The sequence below is a fragment of the Sarcophilus harrisii genome, chromosome 1, assembly GCF_902635505.1.
Source record: "Sarcophilus harrisii chromosome 1, mSarHar1.11, whole genome shotgun sequence".
In the NCBI taxonomy this organism is placed as follows: Eukaryota; Metazoa; Chordata; class Mammalia; order Dasyuromorphia; family Dasyuridae; genus Sarcophilus; species Sarcophilus harrisii.
This window is the reverse complement of record NC_045426.1, coordinates 690,664,855-690,686,394: the sequence shown is the minus strand read 5'-3', so window position 1 is coordinate 690,686,394 and position 21,540 is coordinate 690,664,855. Positions and strand designations below refer to the sequence as shown.

The window sequence follows — 21,540 nt, the reverse complement described above, 5'->3', positions numbered from 1 at the left end:
GCTTGTGGGGTGGAGGGAAAAACTATTTCTTAGCCCCCTCCCAAGTACAGCAGCATGAGATCAGGCAGGCTCGGAAGGGTCACAGTGAGAAGGAGCCTGAAGACCCAAGTGGCCCATGGTCTCTGCTCAAGATTGGGCAAGATTCCCAGAGACTTCTCTGATCATCCATAAGGTCATTGCATCCAAATTCTGCAATGGAAGCCGTGCACTCGGGACCCTGGAAAGAACCCATGAGGACTTCTTTGCCTCGCCAGGAGTTGGCCAGGAGGCCACCTCCTCCAGGCAGTCACTATTTATGGCGAGTGTTGCCAGTTGAAAAAAGGGACAAAACCCCAACCCAACAATTTGAAAACAAAATAACAATGTGGCCTGTGACCTGACTTCTTTTCTCCAACTGAGGTTCTCAGTGTTTACCTCTGACCTCGAATACATCTTACGTGGATGTGTCACAGAAACACCTTCCCATCCATTCTGATACTGGCTTCAGGCTTTTCCCTAAGCCCCTCTAGATGGGCATCTTGGTAAACATTTTAGTTTTCTCGAGAGCAGTGCCACATGTAATTAGTCATTTAATAAATGGTCTTTGAAAACCACAATGCTGACGAGATATAGTATCAGGGCAAGATCAGCCATGTGACTGTGGGCAGGGGATTTCACCCCTAAGCCTCAGTTCCCTTATCAGTAAAATGGGGATACTCCTTCTTGGGCTGTGGACTGCTGTGAACAAGGGCTTTGCCTACCTTATGGCATTAGGGAAATGTGAGTTCTCATGATCCCTTCTGTTTTCCTGAGGATGAAATACAAAAAGATAGCGGTGTCCTTTGCAAGGACAGACTGTATGCCATTGGCTGACCCCAAAGGCCTCCTGTTTGTTGTTGGCTCCAAAGTGCCATTCACGGTGTGACAAGGGCCATGCAGGATGCTGAGCGCTCCCTGGAGCCTTTGCTAACCTACCTATCCAATGGGCACTCCACTACCTGTCCTCAAGGGCAGCCCAATTTCCTGCGCTTTATTAAACCTCTGCTTAGTCCTGCATTGGCTAACAATGTGCCACTTTCTGGCTGTGCATAAATCATTAGCATTTTCCACAATCGATCTTTTAGCCAGGGACATTAGGATCTGGGAAGAACTCCTTCCCTGTTCTTTTTCCAATTAGATCAAAGGTTCCTAACTTGGGGGGCTACAGATAATCTGCCCATGAACCCATGGATAGATTTCAGGGAATCAGTGAAATGGGATAGGAAAAAAAAAGTCCATCTGTATTTTCATTAGTCGCTAATTGGAATTTAGTTTTCCTTTGAATTATTTAAAAAGTTACTCTGATAGGAGGTCCTAAGTGTTCCACAGGGGATCATGACATGTTGACATACAAAAAGCATCTGAACCTCCATATCAGACTGCACCAGACAGTGGAGCCTGCATCTTCCTCTGGGCACAGGGAATAGAGTCTCTGAGATACAGCCAGATGGCTACCTCCCTTGTTGACAGGTCATGAGTAAGGCAGTCATACCTCTGGATACACAGCAGCACAGACACATAGCATGAGTAAGGCTGCTACTGGCTGCCTACAAGTGTTCAAATTTGATCTAGGCTGGCTCCCCTTAATGTTCCATTAAGAATCACTACTGATTTTTCCATACAATTCCAAAATACTCTGAAAGTTGACGGATGCAATCTACTAGGTCAAGGTAGAAAGCACTGAATGTTCCAGGTTTAGGGGAGAAAAACAAGAGAGAAGAGGGAGGGAAGTAGTAATATAGCAATATGAAACTTCAAGTCTAGATTCTAACATATATATATATATATATATATATATATATATATATATATATAAAACTTAACTAGATTTGTGACTTTGGTCAAGTCACTTAACCTGAGAAGGAGAGAAACTATAGTAAGTTTAAATGCATCACAGAAAATAAAAAATCCACATCAAATAGGTATGGAATGAGTAGCCCAGTATTTAAACACTTAATGAGCTGACAGAACTGAAGGGACACACAGCAAAACAATAAGTGGGGTGGGGGAAGCAAGGAGGAAAGACTTTAACGTGCCCCTTTCAGACCTACACAAATCTAACCAAAATCCCCAAACCAGAAAAAAAGCACAAGAATAAAATTTAGAAACGTTAAATATGACAAACTTCTGATGATTGCTGAATGGAAACTACATCTTTTCCACTTTGCATATCATCTCTGCTGGTGATATATCTTTGAATTTCGTTTTCTTCACTGTAAAATGAGAATACTGCTATAACTTGCCTCTTAGGGCATTTTATGAAGTTCACATGAGACTATATGGACAAAAGTGTTTTATCATAAATATATTATGATGTAACTCTTCTATAAATTAGCTTTTGTTTCCTAGTCACAGGTTAATAGCCCATAATTCATTTAAGCATCAAAGGGTTAGCATCAAAGAGTAAAAGAGAAGAGCCCCAAAAGAAAGAAGTACCTTCTGAAGTTAGTTCTGAAGGTAACTTAATCTCTGCCACTTCGTTACCGATGTCACTGACCCCGGACTCAAATGATCATAACCAGTAGCCATTTCTGCCACACTCCCAGGCTTTACGTAATGTGAGTGGGAAAATCAGTCTTAGTGGGGTAGGGAGATGACAGGTCACTATTTAATCTTCCGGGATGAACAAGAGTAATTGGATTATGCAGCTGAGCCATTTCTAAGAATGGAAAAGAGAATGAGCAAACAGGGACAAGGATACCAAGCACCAAGCAATATTCTCCTTTCTAAGAGACATTATTCTTCTCCACAATCTTGATTAGAGACTCCCCTAGGAGGGAGGTGCTCCCTTCCTATCTTACTTATCTTAGCAATAAGAAACTGATTAAATGAAGAAACCTGATTAAAGAAAGACAGTCAAGTAAACCCCTGAGCAGCAAAAGAAGGACGAGAAAATTCAGTTGGTAAGGTAATTCCAGACTGTCTGGTAGAAGGGAGGCCAGACAGGAAATATCAGCTATTTTAAACCTCTCTTCACTCAGAGGTCAGTCCCAGTGGAGAGATGACCTGAGGGCTTTTAAACAGTCCCATTCTGCCAGAAACCACTTTAAATTTTAAAAATTAAAATACACTATCTATTTATAAGCACTTTGGGCTAGCCTTTGAGTCATATCAAAACCAAAACAACATCAAGAAATCCTCTAAAAACCGGAACCTCAAATCAATAGCCCACTTTCAGGACAAACAAGATTTGAACAGATTTCCCCCACATTCCCATTCCTTCTGCAGTAATTCAGGGGTTAGGGAAAGAGCAGTCGTGCCCCCTACTTATCTGCAAAGAGCTCTAAGCTGGGGAAGACTGAGTGGATCATTTCCTTAGCGTAACAGAGCAAACAAACGGGAGACCACATTCCCAGAAAACTATCAGGTGATACCACGAATCAGCTGATCCTTCCAGTAAATGCAAGTTCCAGAAGAAAAAAGCAAAGATTCAGGAAAGGCAAGTTAAAAATCGGCTTACAAAACACTTTTCTCACACAACTCTCAGAGGTAGGTGGTATAAATAAGATTATCTCTATTTAAAGATGAGAAGCTTGAACAGAGACTTGCTCAGGGTCATGGGAGCCCAGATCCTCTCCCTCCTAATTCTGGGACCTTTCCCAGGTGGCGGAGGCTCAGCCTCATTGGCACCTGACCTGAAGTTTCTGAGTCAGAACTGCTTTTGCATCTACAATGTCTCCCCCAGAGAGAAGATACATGAGATTCCCCACTGACCACCGTAATCCCCAGCCCCAGAACATACAATGAGGTTGTCCCCCAGGCTCTGTCACCTTACTTTCATTGGGCAAATTTTCTGAACCCAGGCGGTCCGAGGGTGCCAGTGGGGTGCTCCCACTGTCCTCCAAGGTCAAGATGAGCGGGACGTCATCATCTGTGCTCCCAGCCATGGCTGCCCCTCTGGCCGATTTCAGGATGTGGTGCTGAGGGCTTGAAAGTGCCTCTTGCTCAGTCTCCTCTTCAAAACCGCTGCCCTGCAGATGCGTCTCAAAGACTCTGCCATCAGGGGCATCTTCTGAAGTTTTATAAGAAAGAGAAAAGGCAGAGAACGCACATGAAAATGGCTATTCTGAGCCACCTACACCAAAGAGCCCTCCATATTTATGGACCCTTACTTCATTCTCCCTCCCCACTCAGGTCTGAGCTTTCATAGGGGAGGGAGCCGGGTGAAGAATAGAATCCAATGGGCAAGGCCACAGAGCAAGTTTAACAGGACTATACCAGCACGAGAAATCGGTCTGGGAGTTCCCACCACATTTGAAGGCTTTACCCTGTCCACACTTCCTTCTGTAGCAGTTAAGCAAGCAATCCCTGCCCCAGTGACAGGATCAACAGTCTTGGGGACAGACTAGTGGGGTGATCCTGGCTAAGTCATTTACTCTCTCTCTGCCTCAATTTCTGCTCGTGTCAAGGGGACATAATAAGAGCACCAACCTCCTGGACTGGTTGTGAGGATCAAATGAGATAGTGGTTATAAAAAACCCTCAGGCACTTAGGAGGGGTCACTGCCTCCCCTTATGAAATCTTGAAAAAGATGTGGCCCTCCAGGAGACCTGAATACAGATTTCTGTACTTGACAACTTATTCTAAGGTGTGTAATATCAGACTCTTAGAGCGGCCATCTGGTCCAGTGAGAACAAGGGGTCCTGCGGCCTCTCTGCTCAGAGGCAACTCCCCAGGCAGCCCCTTCTCCTTTTGGATAGCTCTCACTATTAGGAAGTTGTCTCTTTTTTTGTCAAAAATGAGTCCCTCTCTGCAAGCTGCACATGTTGCCCTTAAATTCTGCCCTCTGGGGTCAAGTAGAAAGAGCCTAAACCTTCTTCTCTGATTCCCCCTTTCCTCAATTCCTTGAAAACAGCTAATTCTTTCATTTTAACCTAGGTTAAGTTCCCTCTCAAAACTTGGGGGGAATCCCTTTGCATCTCAAGCAATTTTCCCAATAAATCTATCTGTGACCAAGCAATTCATTTTATGTAAACCCACCCACCCCCAAATCAAGGCCTGAGGAGCACCAAGCAGCAGGAAAGAGGCTCTTTAATTTCTCAGAGTGCCCAACGCTGCGACCATCTTGGGGATGGAGTTTGGGGAAGGGCAGGTGAGCAAAGTCAGACTGAATTGCCTTTCAGATTGGATAGGAAGTAAAGGAGATACATTAGTATCTCCTGAGGAGATACTAATGTAGCACTGACTTTATTACAGTGTTATTGTTTATTTTAAATGTGGGAAGATTGACTCAGCCTACCTAGCAAAGCTAAAAAAAGGAAGATTTCCCAGAGGTCGGAGCCATTTACTCTTCCTATGACTGACTCCTTGCTCTTCTGGACCCAAGGTGGGCACTTCAAGACGAGCTCCCTAAAATCAGGTTTCCATGCTGCCAGGGCACTGAGACCTTGGGCTCATCAACAGGAAGGCACATCAAGGTCCCCAGAGATGAGGCAGAAGGCAGGGCACAGTGGGTACTCTCCTTCATGGGCTGGGGGGGAGGAGGCTGCCCTCTGATGTTCTCTAGCCCTGGATTTGACTCATAGGGCCTTAGGGCTTGAGACCTAGCTTGGATACTCACTGCCCCTGGAACTCTGGGGAAATAGCTACACCTCAGCTTCCCCACCTGTGAAATGGACAAGATGGACCCTTAAAGTATTTTACAGCTGAAAATCTCCGTTGCCTCCAAGTGTGTGCTGGGGAATGAGAAGGGAGACTTCTCTCTGAGGGCATGGGGACGGAGCCTGGAGACCAGAAACCTCCTCTTTCTGTCAAAGGCTCCCAAGCGGACCCAGGGACAGGCTGCAGCTTCTCCCCAGAGCGAGGGGTGGATGTGGGAGCCCCCTCCCCCTAAAATGCTAAGGAGCATGAAGGAGAAGAGCATGGGAGAGAAAAGAGGAGGAGGAATGGGGTGGGATCAAGGGAGAGGGAAAGAGAGAGGAGTTAAAAACAGGAGAAAGAGTATTCTGCGTGTGGAACAAAGGGCGCGGGTTACAATTCTTCCTGTTTGCTCTGAGGCTGGGGATACTACAGAAAACACTTCTTTCCTTCTGCCTCAGTTTCCTCATCTGTAAAACGGACTAGAAAACCTCTAAGGTCCCTTCCAGCTCTAGATCTAGGATCCCGGGAAGAGAGGAAGAGACGGAGGCCCCCGTGGACTCGGCGTCCGTTTGGCCTCCCCTTTGCATGGTGCATCCATCCCCCCCCCTCCCGTGCCCTTTGACCTCCGACCCCCGACCTCTCCCTGGATCCTTACAGGAGACGCTCCCGCGAGCAGCGACCGCGAACCGGCCTCCGAACCGAACCTCCTGCTAGGCGCCGCCTTTAGAGTCTTTAGAGTGCCGCGGGCCAGCGGCACGACCCGGATTCGCAGTCCCAGAGGAAGAGGACACCGCAGCCGCCACCGAGCCAAATTTCATCCGTCCCCTTCTCCCCCCCCCCCCCCCCCCCCCCCCCCCCCCACTCAGCCAACCCCGTCCCAGTCCCGGTCCCAGTCGTAGCCCCGCCCCCTTTCTCGGCAGCCTATAGACGTTATGAGCGGACCCTGCTGCTCTCTTATTGGTCGGATGGGACGCCCTTCCATTTTCCCCGCCCACTTCACCCAGCTCCTCTTCCCTTTCCTTCCGTTCTCAGGGGAATGAAATGAGCCTCCGCCCCTTTCCCGCTCTGCAGTACTTTGATTGGGCTTTTCTCTTTTCCCTACCCTCTGCATCGAGGAAGTGGGGGAGGAAATGAAACCTAGAAGTCCAAATATCATTGGTTGGTTCGGCTACTCTTTGGGGGTAACCTATCCTTTCATTGGCTTTAAGAAACGCCCTTCCATTTTCCCTGTCCCTTGCAGCCTCTTGGGTGACTTCCCCATGCCTTTCAGTAGTTCTTCCGGAGGCTTTGCGGGGTTCTTAGTGGCCTCTTGCATACTCCTCCCTACGATTCTCCTCCCCTTTTCCACCTCCCGCCCTCTCCGTCTCTCTTCTCCTCCCAGCCTAAAGTGTATCTGTTTCGGCCCTTTCTATTGGCCGACTGGAGTCGGGGCCTCGGAAACCGTCGAACTCACGGAGTTCCCGATTGGCTCGAGTCCGTAGGGTAAAGGGGCGTGACTAATTGGAAAATGCCGGACTTGGAGTGGCGACTGATAAAGTCAATCTGAGCCTATGGAATGCCCGCCCCGGATGTGGTTGGTCTGGTTTAGTTGTTTATACGTAGCCTAGCAACGCCTCCTTGTTGGAGACTTAGAAAGGAGAAGTAAAAGTAGAGGGAAGTCCCAAAGCTGTGAAGACCGGTAAGTGGGGGACGATTTGGGGTCGTGACGGAGAGGACAAGGTAACAGAGAAGAAATTCTATTCTTAGGGGCGAGGTTTCCGTTCGACTAAAGGTCACGTAGTCCATCCCCCTGCCTCCGGGCGGCAGCATCTGCTCGGAGCCTGTCGGGGGACCTGGAGGGTCCTAATTAATGTCTTATCCCGTCAGCTCCTTGGTTATCCCTATCCGGAAGGTGGGGTGACCCCATTTGGGGTTTTCTTGGCAGAGATACTGGAGTAGTTGGCCATTCTCCCGCTCATTTTACAGAGGAGGAAACTGAGGCAGACAGGGTGAAATGACTTGCCCAGGGTCACACAGCTTGTGCCATAAGCTGGATTTGAACTCGCGGAAGATGAGTCTGCCTGATTCTAAACCCAGTGCTCTGTCTACTATGTAGCCATCCAGCAGCCCCTGAAGGCTACAATTTATCAGTTTTTCTCTTAGAATGTGATACTAAGAAACAGACAGAGTTAGCCTGACCAGAGCAAATTAAAGAGGGAGTATCACCTCCTTATTCTGTGGAGTCAAGGCTTCTAATACAGCCTGAAATTACGTTAGCCTTTTTGGCTGCCATATCCAGGAGTATGCCGGAGCCAGATCTAGCCAGTTAAATTGTACATTTATACCCCAGAAATTAGACAGTTGATATAAACCAGAACTTGATTTGTTGTTTTGTTGCTTTTCTAGACTTAAAATGTTAATAATGTATATTAAGCTTAAAAGTAGGTGTGCATATTTTCCCTCTCAACCCCCCCCCCCCATCCCAGCTGGGACTAATATGCCCTTTCATATCATCCTCTTAGCTTGTTATTCATCGAAGATGCTACTCCAGAGCTTTTAAAAATAAACTGCTAGTTAGATATATTGTCATCATATTGTACTTCTAAAGATTACTTTTTTAAACCAAATGTAAGTCTTTATCTTTATCCACATTGAATTTTATCTTTTTGATTTAGCCAAATAACGTGGCCTTTTAAGATCTTTTAAATGTTGACTTCATTCAGCACATCAGTTAGCTCTCCCACTTTCATATCATCTATAAATGAGATAAATGTATTATCCAAGTTTCTGAGAAAATTGCTAAGCAACACTGGACTAATATTCATCCCTATAGTACTCTACTAGAGAATAGATTTTAAGATCTTTAAGATTGTCATCGAACCATTAAATCTATTTAACCTATTTTGAATCTACTTGTCACATCATCTAACTGCATCTCTCCATCTTTTCCCACAAGAATAACATGGCTTTAATTAAGGGTTTTGTTAAAATCTCTGTCAACTAAAGTACCAGTCTAATAATGCTATACATTTAAAAAAATTAATCCAACATTAACTGGTCTTGATGAATTTATAATGGCTCTTCATGTCACTTCTTTTTCTAGGTATTCATTATTTGTTGATCAGTCATGTTTTATTCTTCATGACCTCATTTGGGGTTTCCTTGGCCATTTCCTTCTTCAGCTTATAGATGAGACTGAGACAAACTGGGTTTAAGTCACTTATCCAGGGTGACACAGCTAGAATTGTCTGAGGCCAGATTTGAACTTAGGAATTTGAGTCTTCCTGATTCCAAGCCCAATTCTATTTTATTCACTGTGTGACCTATCTGCCGCCAATATTTATTGATCATTACCTTAATAATAAGTCCTAGAGTTTTGTGGGAAATCAAAGTGGAACTACTGGCCTACACTTTGCAAACTCTTTTCTCTCCCCTTTCTGAAATTTTTGGGTGGAATCTTCCTCAACTCTAATTTTTCAGTACCTCCCCTTTCTCCAAGAATTCTCCAAGATTATTGATGGTCACTCAACAGTCATATACATTAGTACTTCAGGTATCCAAGGATGTAATTTGTGCTTCAGGTATAATTGGTGCTTCAGTCATCCAAGGATTTAATTCTTATGGGCAGAGGACATGGTGACATAGAGAACAACTAGGTATACTCTCACTTCCCCTCCATTCATCTTGGGTTTCAACCCCTGTTGCCATTTTTTGTTCTGTGTTTTCCAGATCAAATATTATCTCCCTTGGCAGAAAAGGCAGAAGCAACATAAGATTCAAGCAAGTCAGCTTTCTCTTATTTGTCAGCTAGAATTTTAGATCTATCTTCTGAACCCTTTAAAACCTGACCTCTCTAAATCTGTTAGACTTGTCTTTCCTTTTCTACTCTATTATAAAATCTTCAGGTGGAGCAGCCCCTTCCACCCAAGGCTCCCCTCCCTTTCATTCTATTACTATAGGATATACTTCCTTGTTGTGAGAATCAGAGCTGGAATAGAATTTCTGAAAACATTATCACAAATGCAAGTACAACATCCAGGTATTCAGCCTTCAGTGGTTGAAGACTCCAAAAGGCTTAAGGGTAATCAAGTCTCCCATCACTCCCCTGTCATGCCTGTGTATCAAGCATGGGAGATGTTCCCCAGACTCCGCCTCCCATTTCTTCTTTCGGGCCAAGTGGTATCCAAGCACCCTCTAATGAGACTGATTCTGCTTCTTCTGTTCTTTACCAGATGCCTTTCTTTACTCTATTTACCCCCTCAGACTCCTGGTTGTTTTTACATGAGTATGTCTTCTTCACATATGATGATACAGATGACAGTTCTGGTTTTGGATCCTTGTCCAGATGATTGTCAGTGAGAAAGGAGAGGATAGAATGGGCCTTGGACCGGAGATCAGTGACGGGTCCTAGTCCTGTCTCTGATACTAATTCTTTGTGTGATCTTGGGCTGGTCCCTTCCTTTCTGCAGCTTCAGATTTTGTGGTCTGTACAATGGAAGGATGAGACCAGATGATCTAACTTCCTTATCTTGGACATTTGATAATCTAAAGTGTCCTAACAATCCACGTTCTAAGGTTTTTGAGCATCTTTGTTCTCAGAATTCTTCTGTCTTGGAATTCTATATTCTAACTCTAAGGATCATCCTTATTATTCTTTGCGATTCTTATTCTAAAGTTCTAGAACATAGAATTCTCCTTTAATAATATTTTATTTTTTCTGATTTTATGTAAAGACACATTTTAACCTTCATTAAATTTTTTTTGAGTAGAATATAGAACTCCAAGAACATAGAATGTTGTGTTCTAAGATTCTCTTCTAACCATAGTATTTTTATGACTAATTGAAAGTGTCTGAGACTAAGATATTGACAAGACAATCTGAAAATATGGTTTCTATGTCTGGCACCTTATGTGTTGGAGGCTGCTATATAATTTTTAAGTTGATTTTTTTCCTTTCCATAAAAGGCCATCTTTTTTTTTTTTTCCTGAAGTATATTTTTGAAACATGCATTTAACTTCCTTTGATTAGCTTTTAACAGCTGTATCTAGGAAAAGAGAATGGGAAAATGAGAATTCAAGTTGAAACCAAAATATAAATGATTCTGAAGGGTGGAACATGTATTGTAAAACTTCTTTCTTGATTATTAGCCCTAATTTTAAATGTGTATATGGTGACTTTAACACAGAAGTCCCTTATTTTCACCATCCAGGATATTTTGAGAACAATAGTCTTCACCTAGAGCTGAAAGAGACCTTAGAGGTCTTCCAGTCCAACTCTCTTATCTTGAGGAAACTGAGACCTAGCTAGATGGAGTGGCTTGTCTAAAGTCATTCAGGTAGTAAATATCAGAAGCATAATTTGAACTCAAACCCTCCAACTCCAGAGTCTGCATTCTTTCCACTCTTTTTTCCACTAAATATTTCCCTTCTTGGTCAGAAGTGGAATTATAATTGCCAATTAATTTAGGCTTCTGCTAGTCTATAAAGAAAACCTCAATTGGGGCAGTTAGATGGTATGGTGGATAGAGCACCAGCCCTGAAGTCAGGAGGACCTGAGTTCAAATCTGACATCAGACACTTAAGACTTACTGGCTGGGTGACCCTGTTAAGTCCCCTAACCCCAATTGCCTCAGCAAAAAAGAAAGAAAGAAAGAAAGAATATCAGTTCATTAGCAGGCATTTAACCTTATTATAAATTAGGCTCTGTGCTAAATCTGGATATACAAATGGAAGGAGAAAGACAAACATGCCCTGTCTTGAAGGAGCTTACATTCTAATGGGGAAGACAACCCAGAAAAGGGAGGTGAGTTGTAGAGGTACCCAGCCTGGGGACCTGCTACAAAAAGTCAGGATGGAGCCCAGTCAGCACTTTTGGGCCTGGGCCTCCTCCTTAAATGGGAGGTTCTGGGACCAACCAGCCAATCAGAAGATGGAGCCTGTGGGGGGGACAGTGGAGAGAAGTAGCCCTGGGTGGGAGTGAGCATCCTGGGTGAAGAGATTCTATGGTATGGTAGAAAATGTCCTGGGGAATCTGCGCTGTGCAGCCTGGCAAAGAAGAAATCGCAATTCTGGTTGGAGCCAAGACGGCAAGGATTCCATTATATAGGACCGAATTCGTCCTCTATGCTAATCCTTTTCTTTAGCTATAGGGTCTCCCACATTGCTCTCCAGACACCCCATGTATATTCTACTCCTACTTCAAAAAACAAATTACACACCAGGCTGAAACAGACTCCTCAAAAAAACAAAAAACAAACAAACAAAAACGAGTCTACACATTTGCTTGTGCATTTATGACCTGAAATAGAAATATAACCTAGGATGCTGACTTGGGTTTCATTGGGGTGAGAGGGCTGGAAACTCAGGGAACAACCTTGTATGACATTGAATGCTAGAAGCCACCAACTGGCCATGAAATCTTGCCATATGCAAACTTCATTTTCCTCATCTGTTAAACAGGGTTGAACTAGACAGTTTTTAAATACTCTTTCAGCTCAGACATTCTGTTTTGAGTTTCCTCCCAGCCCTGCCATCCCCTATTCTAAGGCCCCTCAGCCCTGACATCCCCTGTTTTAACGTTCCTCCAAGTTGTGACATTCTAAGGCCTTAGAACGGGAAATGTCAGAGCTGGGAGAAGTCTTAGAAAAAGGAAGAGCTAACTTCACAGTATCCTTTGAGTTCTCTAAAAGTTGAATATAAATTACAATTTTGGTATATCCTATCATTTCACGAAAACTATTTCCAGGTAATCTGCCTTGATTCCTTTTCTAATAGCAAGGAAGCCTTTTGAAACATAAGGCAGCAGTGCAACCTCACTTTCTTCTAATTCATAATTTGTACGTGCAAATGTCTTTAAAGTGAAACACACAAATAGACGTATATCAAGGTATGTCCTTATTTTTACCAGGGCATTGGTGCGGGAAGGGTCCATCTGGCTGGTGGCTGTGCGGGCCAAGGTGGCCTTCCTGGAAGCCGGGGCCATGGCCAGTCTCAGCCTGTTGCTGAGGTTAACTCTCACACATTAAGGGTTGTGCTTCACAACCCTTAACCAAATCCAGGACATTTACCTGGATGCCTAAAAATATGAGTCTCGTACGTGTGTGTGCATGGATATATGTATGTACACACCACTCACACACACATCCCTATTTGGTGTTCAGTTGTTTTTAGTCATGTCCAACTCTTCACTGGGTTTTCTTGGCAAAGATACTGGAGCAGTTTGTCATTTCCTTCTCCAGCTCTTTTACAGATGAGGAAACTGAGGCAAACAGGATTAAGTGACTTGTTCAGGGTCACACAACCAGTAAGTGTCTAAGGCTAGATTTGAATTTAAAAAGATGAGTCTCCTTGATTCCAAGCCTGGCACTCTATCTATAGAGCTGTTCATGTATCTATGTATAGGTAAAAATTCAGATGCCTTTTAATTAATTTTAATGAATAAACTGTTGATTTCTGATGGCCGCCATAATCTTTTAAAAACTATTAAAAATTACTTCAAAGCCATTCATCAAATTTTGGTTTCTTTCATTAAATCAGTGGACAAGCTCTTAAGTCTTAGTGCCACACTGAGCAGCAGCAGCAGCACCCCAGCCCTCAGGAGGCTCTGGACACTCTCCCCGAAGGGCTCTCGAGTCAGGTTTGCACTCCGGCCCTCGGGAGGCTCTGGACACTGTCCCCGAAGGGCTCTCAAGTCAGGTTTGCACGGGTTGAAGAGCCTGAGCCTTGGGTGAGAGCTTACAGTTGTAGCCATATTGGATGTCTCTGTTTACCATGCCTCTCCCCGTTTCCAGAGTTCACAGAGTTTGAGTGGAGATTCTGCAACGCGTTCAGGAGAAGGATGAGACCTAGGTGCCTCTGAAGGATCTGCGGAAGGAAGACATTCCTGTATCCAGCATGAGTACGGAAGTGATTGTGGCGCCCCTCTTCCAGGGCTCCGAGATAAGCAACAGCAACAGGCTGAGACTGGCCATGGCCCCGGCTCCCAGGAAGGCCGCCTTGGCCTGCACGGCCACCAGCCAGACGGACCCTTCCCGCACCAAGCTCACCACCATCGAGACCAAGAGGATCATCTCGGTCCTGGACGACACCATCCGCAAGGTGGAGCTGGTGACTCTGTTCTCGGCAGCCGCCTACAACCCGCACTGCTTGGAAGGGCTGCTGGACGAAGACACCGTGCAGGCCATACGCGACCATGAGGACTTCTGCAGCACCCTCCTGGAGCTGGACAACCTGGTGAAGGAGGAGGAGGAAGAGTGGGCTGAAACAAGGGACGAGGACCTGAAGTTTCTCCTGGAGGAGCACAAGCAGAGCCTGGAGCTCCTCAAGGAGGACGTGAAGGCGTCGGCCCGCAACACGCTGAGGATCTTCCTGCTCAACCTCCAGGCTGGGGAGATCCTGCGCACCCAGGTCCAGGGGCGCTGCGAAGAGTCCAACATCTTCCTCCAGGGTCTGATCGAGTTCCGGGGCTTTGTGTTCGAGAAACTCCTCACCAGTCCCATGGAGGAGAAGGAAAAGACCGAGTTTATGGACGAAATGACTCTCCGAGAAAAGAAGAACAAAGAGATGATCGAGAACCTCCAGTCAGAGCTGTCCTCCACCATCAAAACCAGGAATGCCGAGGTAGGAGCTAGTGGCCTGAAGGCCTGGCCTCCCTTCCCTGGCCTGCTCCCCAGGCTGCTCCCTGGCCAGCTCTCTGGACTGCTCCCCAGACTACTCCTTGGCCTGTCCCCCAACCCCAACAGGGTTTGACCCCCTGTTCCCTGACTTCCCCCCCCCCCCCGGCCTGCTCCCTGACTTGTCCCCCCACCCCCTGGCCTGTCCCCCTGCTTCCCAGGCTGCCTCCCCCTCCCCCGAGCCTGCCCCCTGCCTGCCCCCAGCATATATATTTAACTGTAGTTCCTGGTTTACTGTGAATCAATGACAAGGGCAAGAAGGCAGAGCACTAAAAAGATGAGAGGGTAGAACTTGATTCATTTAATTCCTTTGTGCTTCACTTCCCTTAACCAAGCGCTTTTGCCACCCAGACAGCATGCGGTGCCTTTCAATGGGGAGTCTTTCCAGCTTCCCTCATGGAGGTGCTGATTTCCAGAGCACCCGCAGGCCCAGGCTTCCTCCTAGGGCCACCCGCCTTGGCTGATGTCGCCTTCCCTCCTTTTCCCTGATCCAGATGGAGAAAGAGAGCTTTGTGATCAAAGAACTGAAAAGTCACCTGCACCAGGTGCTCAAGTTCTCAGAGAACCACCTGCTGCGCACCAAGCAGGAGGCTGAGAAGCAGCAGAAGCTTGAGCTGCGGGCCTCCAAGGTCCGCGTTGCCAAGATCCAGCAGGACATCCTCATGCTCAAGACCCAGTACCATAACATTGTTGAGGAGAACCGGGACAGTGAACAGGCACTCAGAAAGGTAGGGGCAGGAGGGGGACACCTCCAGACTGGCACGGCACTATCAATCTCAGGGGAGGGGGGCACCTCCAGACTGGCACGGCGCTGGTAATCTCAGGGGAGCGGGGGGCACCTCCAGACTGGCACGGTGCTGGCAATCTCAGGGGAGCAGAGGGCACCTCTAGATTGGCAATCTCTGTGGGGGAAGAACTCCTCCTCACTTGTAAAGTTTCCACAGGCTGGGGCTAGCTCATCTTGTCCTGGAAGAACTTAGCTCTGGTGAGAATAAACGCGGGCTTCTGATCCTTGGAAGGCTTAGGGAGGGAGGATCACAACAGTGCCAGCAGCTCAGATCACAAACCTCTCCCTGCCCTAGGGCCACTGAAGCAGCCTGCAAGCCTATTCTGCCCCAGACTCTATTATACCTGAGGGCCTGCCTTCCCTCCTGTGGATTCACAGGTTGACACCCCTGAGCAGGGTCGCTCTGCAGCCACATGCCATCACCCAAAGCACCAGAGCAGACTTTTTTAGAACTCAGAACCCAGGAGATTTCTGTCCAGGCCCCTTTTGTGGCACCCTGTTCTTATACAGCGATTTGGCCAGGACCTGGAAATTCACGAAAGGTGACCGTTTATGTTTGCAGCACGCCTGCGAAGAATGGGGGAGATGATTTCCTAGGTAAGGAAAAGCGAGGCTGTGGGAGACAGAAGCCCATCTAAGATGGCAAATGCAGAGTGGCAGCCAGACTTGGACTCATTACAGGTGCCCAGCAAATGCACCCACTCTCTTGCTCCAGGGAACAAAGAGCCCGATCTCCAACTCTATCAATATCTCTATTGCCAAGATTAAATCATTTTTTTGACTTTTTTTTCTCTTTTTATTTTTCAGAAGAAATATAAACTGGAGACAGAAATAGAGAACTGGATCCAGAAATATGATACTGAGATGGGAGAAAAACAGGTAGGGGTCTCTGCTCCTCAGCTCTCTCCTGCCCTTTACATCGAGTGATTTTAAGGGTCCCAAGATGGTTTTTCCTTCTTCTTGAGGCGATGCCTTGGTAATGGAGGAGACTCACCACTTGGGAGGGAACAGGAGAGAATGGGAAAAGCAACAGAGCTGGCCACCCCTAGCTGACCTGAGGGGACGTGGGACCTCAGCATGGCTGATAGTCTGTCGATAGTGAAGCCGTTTAGGTTCTCGCTTCCTTTGTCACTGTCACGGCCTGGGAGATGATGTGGAGGTGAAGGGCATGGGAACAATCCCTTCAGGTCCTCATCGCTGCTTACTAAGGTTAAGTTGACTGTTCTCCTGTGTTCTGTCTTGTTGCCCTCCATCATCTCTCCTGTCCTGGGAAGGAAGGAACAGAGCAAGGTGGGATGGGCAAGGGCTAGCTGTCGGCACCACTCCCCAGAAGGTCAGAGCTGGAAAGGACCTCAGAGGCCACTTGACCCCGTCTCTGTCTGGTCAACGAACCTTCTACAGTGTCCTCCTTTGCTTTCTTCTTTACCCTGAGGCTTATCACTACACACCTGCATTACTGCAGTAGCTGTTGGTGGGTCGCTCTGCCTCGGGCCTCTCCCCGTTCAGTCCATCCTCCACTCGGCTGTCAAAGTGATTTTCCTAAAGTTCAGATCTGACCATGTCACCCCCTTAACTCATATACTTCAGTCGTTCCCTGTCATCTGTAGGATCAAACAGAAAATTGTTTGCCAGTTGTTTAGAAATTGTCTCTTCCATCAGACTAAGCTCCCTGAGGGCAAGGCATGTATCTTCTCATATAGTAGGCACTTATTTTATCATTTAATCAATGTATTGACTGATTAGCTAACTTTATACTGGACAGCCTCCTTGATATGGCTAACACCATAGACCTTACTTAATATTTGGAGTGTCAGTGAGCAAAGTAGCCTCTGTGGTGTCTTTCAGAGTATCTTGTGTGAGCTTTGACACATGCATAGAAGGCAGGTTTTTGGAGAAGAGGCTTTAAGGTGAGATTCCATAGAATCTAGTGCCTTTTAAAAATAATAAGTAGTTAGTACAATGTGGTCTTGTATTTGTACATTTCATTGTCATGCGATGATCAAGATGTGGTCTGTTATAGGATATAATTTGTAGAATACTTCCTGTTATCTTTTCATACTTTCATCAAAGATCCCTCACAATGTATAGAGACCAATAGTTTTCAAGCTTTTTGGTCTCTGAGCTTCTTTGTGCTTTTAAAAATTAGTGAGGATCCCAAAGAACTTGCATGTATGTGGGTTATATCTCCAAATATTTATCAATTAGAAATTAGAAAATACTTTAATTTCTGATATTATTATGAAAATAGTTTTGACCTTGTGGTCCCTCTGAAAGAGTCTTGGGAGCTCCCAGAGGCCCCAGACTATGCTTTGAGAACTACTAGTATAGATTTTTTTGTTTTGTTTTACTTTTCATTTTTAATTTTTAAAAATGTATTTATTAAAACAAATACAAAATGAGAAAAAAAAAAACAGAAAAAGTCAGAAAAAGGAAAAAAAATTGTCATTCACCCAGCAGTTTATCAGGGAGGAATCAAAATATGTAACTATAAATTTCCATTTCAAAAAAGCATATGTAGAAGGCATTTTAATCATGACTGTCCATCTTTTCTTTGTTTCCTTGTAGGTTTTCTTTTTTCTCTATTGAGTGCTTTTTACTTTATTCTTTCCCCCCCCCCCCATTCATTCCTCCCACTTTCCCCAAGCAGGCTATGGTTAAGAATGGATATATTTATGTATATGTAAATAGACATATCATATCTTCATACATGCCCACACATATACATATATCTAAATACACACATATACACACATATATACATACAGACACATATATAGACATGCATCTAAAACAATACGAATGTAGCTGACAAGTAATGTAGATTTCTCTCTTGATTAAATCTTTAATACTGGTATACTTTAATATTATCACAAATACTTTATTGATATAAAAGAATTGGCATATAGGTTAGTAGTTTTTGATAATTTTCATTCACTTTTTTGGGGGGTAATAATAGGATCTGTGTTTTTTTCCCCAAGTTTCTGATATCTTCTCCTTATTCAAGTATCTTAAACAGTGATTCTTCAAGACTATACAAATTGGATTACCTCCAGCCCTGCATTCTGTATTCTCTTGATGTCTATTATAGCTGCTTTTCCCGCTTTTGTTGGATTTAGTACTGTTTCATCTTCTTCACATAGCACATCAGAGACTAGAATACTGCATCCAACGTGGTGGTTCCATTATCATTGATGAGCAAAAGTATTTTGGGAAGAATATGAGCAGATCTCTTCAACTTTTCATCTGTTTATAGTCCTTTCAGTTTTATTCTCAATTGCCTTCAGGTCTCATCAGATTTTCTGCAAATATTATTCCTGTCCACTACTCCTTGTCTTATAAGGGAAAATTGCTCAAGTCTTTTTCATTTCTTCTGTCTTCATAACATTAGTGAGTTTACATCTTAAATCAGTATCACCCTTGGCTGCTAGATTTCTCCATTTGGCAAGAAGGATCAAGTTCCTGCCTGCCCAGGCAGTTTTTAGGTTTGTTTAGTCTCTTCGTTGTGATTGATTTACATCAGTTATAAACATCTTTGGGAAATTGTTAGGTTGTTTCTTTTAGTGGTTTTCTACTTTTCAGGGTCATCAGCTTCCAGAAAAGGGTCAGATTAGAGTTCTCTTCATACATATCATGTATTCCCATTTTTATTCTTGTTTTTTTTTCTAAACTGATGTTGATTCTGATCTTCATTCTAATAAGCTAATGGTATGACACGTGGCACTGATTAGCAAATGATTCCTACATCTCTGACTAGTCATTTTCTGTCTCTTAGAATATAATCAGTGTAGGCTTTTTGTAATTTTTTTTAGCCTTCATTCAGGTCTGGCCTTTCCTTCTTCTCAAAGTGTTCAGAAGACTCTGAGGTCTTTATATATACCCAGATCTTTGGGTGGCTAGATGTTGTCATGGATAGAAGGCCAGCCCTGGAGTCGGGAGGATCAGATCTTTAGGTTTTCTTTCTTGTTGCCCAGGGCTCTCCAGACGGTCAGTGTATTTCCTGGAAGGAGAAGCTCAGACCTGAGCACAAGGTCTCCAGATGGGCAGAGTGGGACATTCACTTTCTGGGCTCTCTGAATACTGTCCAAGATTGAATTAGCTCATGTGAGGTTTCCATGTGGTCCTGTTGAGTGATACCATCCCAGACCTTGCTCGTCTGAACCACTTGTTCATGTAGTTGTTTGTTTTTGTTATAAACTCGAGGGTAAAGCTTTATCCATCCCCCCTTAATCCCTGTGCTCAGGCCCAGCCAGAAAGGTGGCCAACACCTGTTCTCACTTGTCCTGCTTCTGATATAGATGTGGGCCGCCCGGCTCCATTCCATGAATGAGGAGCCTGGGCTTAGAAAGCCCCCGGGAGCTCTCTGGTACTCTTGTGGAACGTGAGGCCTACAAGTACCCAGAAGTTGCCATTGGTTGGCCAGGACAGAAGGCAGCAGAGTCACTCCTGCATTGTCAATAGTGAAAGGAAAAAGTTTAAATCGTAGAAGGAGAGAGCAGGGTTGGACTTGGAGCAGAACTGTAGCTTGTGAGACATCTCCTTCTACCTTCCCTATCCCACAGCCTTCACACCTCCATCTGTCTGCTCACCCCGGGGCATTCCAGTTTGTGAACCTTCTGACATGGTAGTCTTTCCAGGGAGAGAAGGGCAGGACTGTTCCTTTAGGTGCTGTTCTCATTAAAGTCCCATTAGCTTTGGGGGGGGGGGGGGGAAGCATTTCCTAAGATGTGTGAAATGCATTCATGCCAGAAGATGGGACGTTATTTATTTAACTCCTGCCCCCAAGTTCCCACAGGGCAGTAAAACTTAGCTCATTATTGCTTTACACTCTCGAGCACTTGGATTTGCCCAAGTTGAGGGGCTTGCCGTGCTCCATTCCAGGAGGAAGGCAGCCTGACCCCTCCTGTTATCCACATGAGGAGGATTTACCCAATGATACCAAACTACCTGGTTCCCTTTAGGCCGAATATGAGGAGCTGAATGAGATCTATACTGAAGAGAAGGCTCAGCTGGCTGAGCTGAAGGAAAAACACGCCGTCCTGCTCCAGGAGTTTGCCCAGATCAAGGAAGAGAGACTTATCAACTCCAAGAAGAAGCTGGAGGCTGAGAAGGAGATGTCCCTCATGGTTCGGTCGGCCACCCTCATCCAGGCTTTCTGGAAGGGCTATTTGGTCAGGTCGCTGCTGAAGTCAAAGCGGAGGAAGAAGGGCAAGGGCAAGGGCAAGGGCAAGGGCAAGGGCAAAGGCAAGAAGAAGTAGCCGCTCCCCAAGGGGTCCCTGCAAGATGGGGGCTGCTCTCCTCTCATCTCTTTTCCTCCCTGGCCCCTTCCCAGCCCATTCTTCTGACAGCTAGTTAGAGAGAGGAGGGCACATCCCAGAATGCTCCTCCCTGCCTGGGGCAGTTACATACGGGTCCCCAGATGGTGAGAGTGCAGGCTCCTGTGGGCCCTTCGGATCCCCGGGCATTCTGCTGATCAGTGAGCACCCTGAGCCTGTGGACACAGAACCAGACGGCCACGTTCAGGGGGCTTCCCTCTCTGTACTCACACCAATAAAGTCCCTTCTCCTGCATCCCACCCTGGGCGTCTTTTCCCCATTTGCTGCCATTCAGAGCAGAGCAGGTCTTTGGGCCGAGAGAGCAGATAGCCATGGGCTCCTACCTCCTAGAGAGACCCAGACTCTCCTCTCCAGCCCCAACTCAACTTTGAAGAATCAGTACAAGCTTTCTCCTATCCGCCACCTTGTCCCACCACGGCAGCCGTGATCCCGAACCTCGGAAAGCTTGGGAAGAGCTCCCCAAGAGGGGTCAGGCCTGGCTGCTGGTGGAGAGGTTTCTTTCTTTCTCCACAAGTTTTAAACTCTCATGGACAAAGGGGCAGAATCCCAGGCTGGCAGAGCTGTGCACCCACACACACACACACGGACACTCTCTCCCACCCAAGACCCCTGGGGAGATCTCATCCCAGCATGGAAAAGACCATGTGTCTGTATGGGAAGGGGGGACACAAGCTGGTCCTCTAAGCTGGGCTATGTCCATTCTCCCAAGACCAGCTCAGCCAACTTCACAGAGTGCCTCTCCCGGGGCCACATCCTCTCACAGCTGACCCTGAAGTGTCTTCCGGGAAGTCCAGTGTTCTGCAAACTCCATTAAAGCAGGGGTTGACCCAGGGTCTCTGAACTTTTTTTTTATGTCAACTGTATTTCAATAGAATTGGTTTCCTCTACAATCCTATGTATGTTATTTAACGCATTTAACCGCATTATGCTGAGAAAAGATCCAGACGGCCAAAAGGATCCAGGAGACACCCCCTCCATGGGGCTTAGAAGAATTCTGCTTTGCAGCCCCTCCTGACAAAATAGAGAGCTTCAAAAGACATCCGCACATACACGTTTTAATACTTTTTAAGGGCCCGTGAGGAAATACCCCCGGCACACACATACTGCAATCTCCTTGTTTTTCTGAGTTGGAAGGGCCCAATCACAGGCCACGGTCCCTCTGGCCCCCTCA

At 45.8% G+C, this 21,540-nt stretch overlaps 2 protein-coding genes and 1 long non-coding RNA gene across 6 annotated transcripts in view; 1 reads left to right on the top strand and 2 right to left on the bottom strand.

Annotated features, from left to right (window-relative positions):
* TPCN1 (two pore segment channel 1) overlaps window positions 1–6,446 on the bottom strand; it is a 51,780-nt gene extending 45,334 nt beyond the window's left edge. For both annotated transcript variants that reach the window (XM_023497098.2, XM_012542505.3), the window contains exons 1-2: window positions 6,254–6,446; window positions 3,794–4,030 (exon numbers count right to left, since the gene is read on the bottom strand). In XM_023497098.2, coding sequence (XP_023352866.1) covers window positions 3,794–3,905 — 112 coding nt within the window. In that variant the 5' untranslated portion in view covers window positions 3,906–4,030; window positions 6,254–6,446. The remainder of the gene's footprint in view (window positions 1–3,793; window positions 4,031–6,253) is intronic.
* Window positions 6,447–6,580: 134 nt separating this feature from the next.
* Window positions 6,581–21,202, top strand: IQCD (IQ motif containing D). Of its 3 annotated transcripts, none has more exons than XM_031948641.1 (5): window positions 6,581–6,779; window positions 13,368–14,196; window positions 14,744–14,977; window positions 15,844–15,915; window positions 19,995–21,202. In XM_031948641.1, exons 2-5 carry the CDS (start codon window positions 13,471–13,473, stop codon window positions 20,289–20,291), a joined length of 1,329 nt encoding a protein of 442 aa, XP_031804501.1. In that variant the 5' UTR covers window positions 6,581–6,779; window positions 13,368–13,470; the 3' UTR covers window positions 20,292–21,202. The 3 variants fall into 3 exon arrangements, with proteins under 3 accessions (XP_031804501.1, XP_031804499.1, XP_031804500.1); XM_031948639.1 differs by having other exon boundaries at window positions 6,582–6,756; XM_031948640.1 differs by lacking the exon at window positions 6,581–6,779 and adding an exon at window positions 6,862–7,276.
* LOC116420832 lies at window positions 17,899–20,062 on the bottom strand. Its single transcript, XR_004231290.1, has 2 exons — window positions 19,981–20,062; window positions 17,899–19,479 (listed from the first exon to the last, which is right to left on the bottom strand). It is a non-coding gene; the product is annotated as an uncharacterized LOC116420832 (long non-coding RNA).
* Window positions 21,203–21,540: the final 338 nt, after the last annotated feature.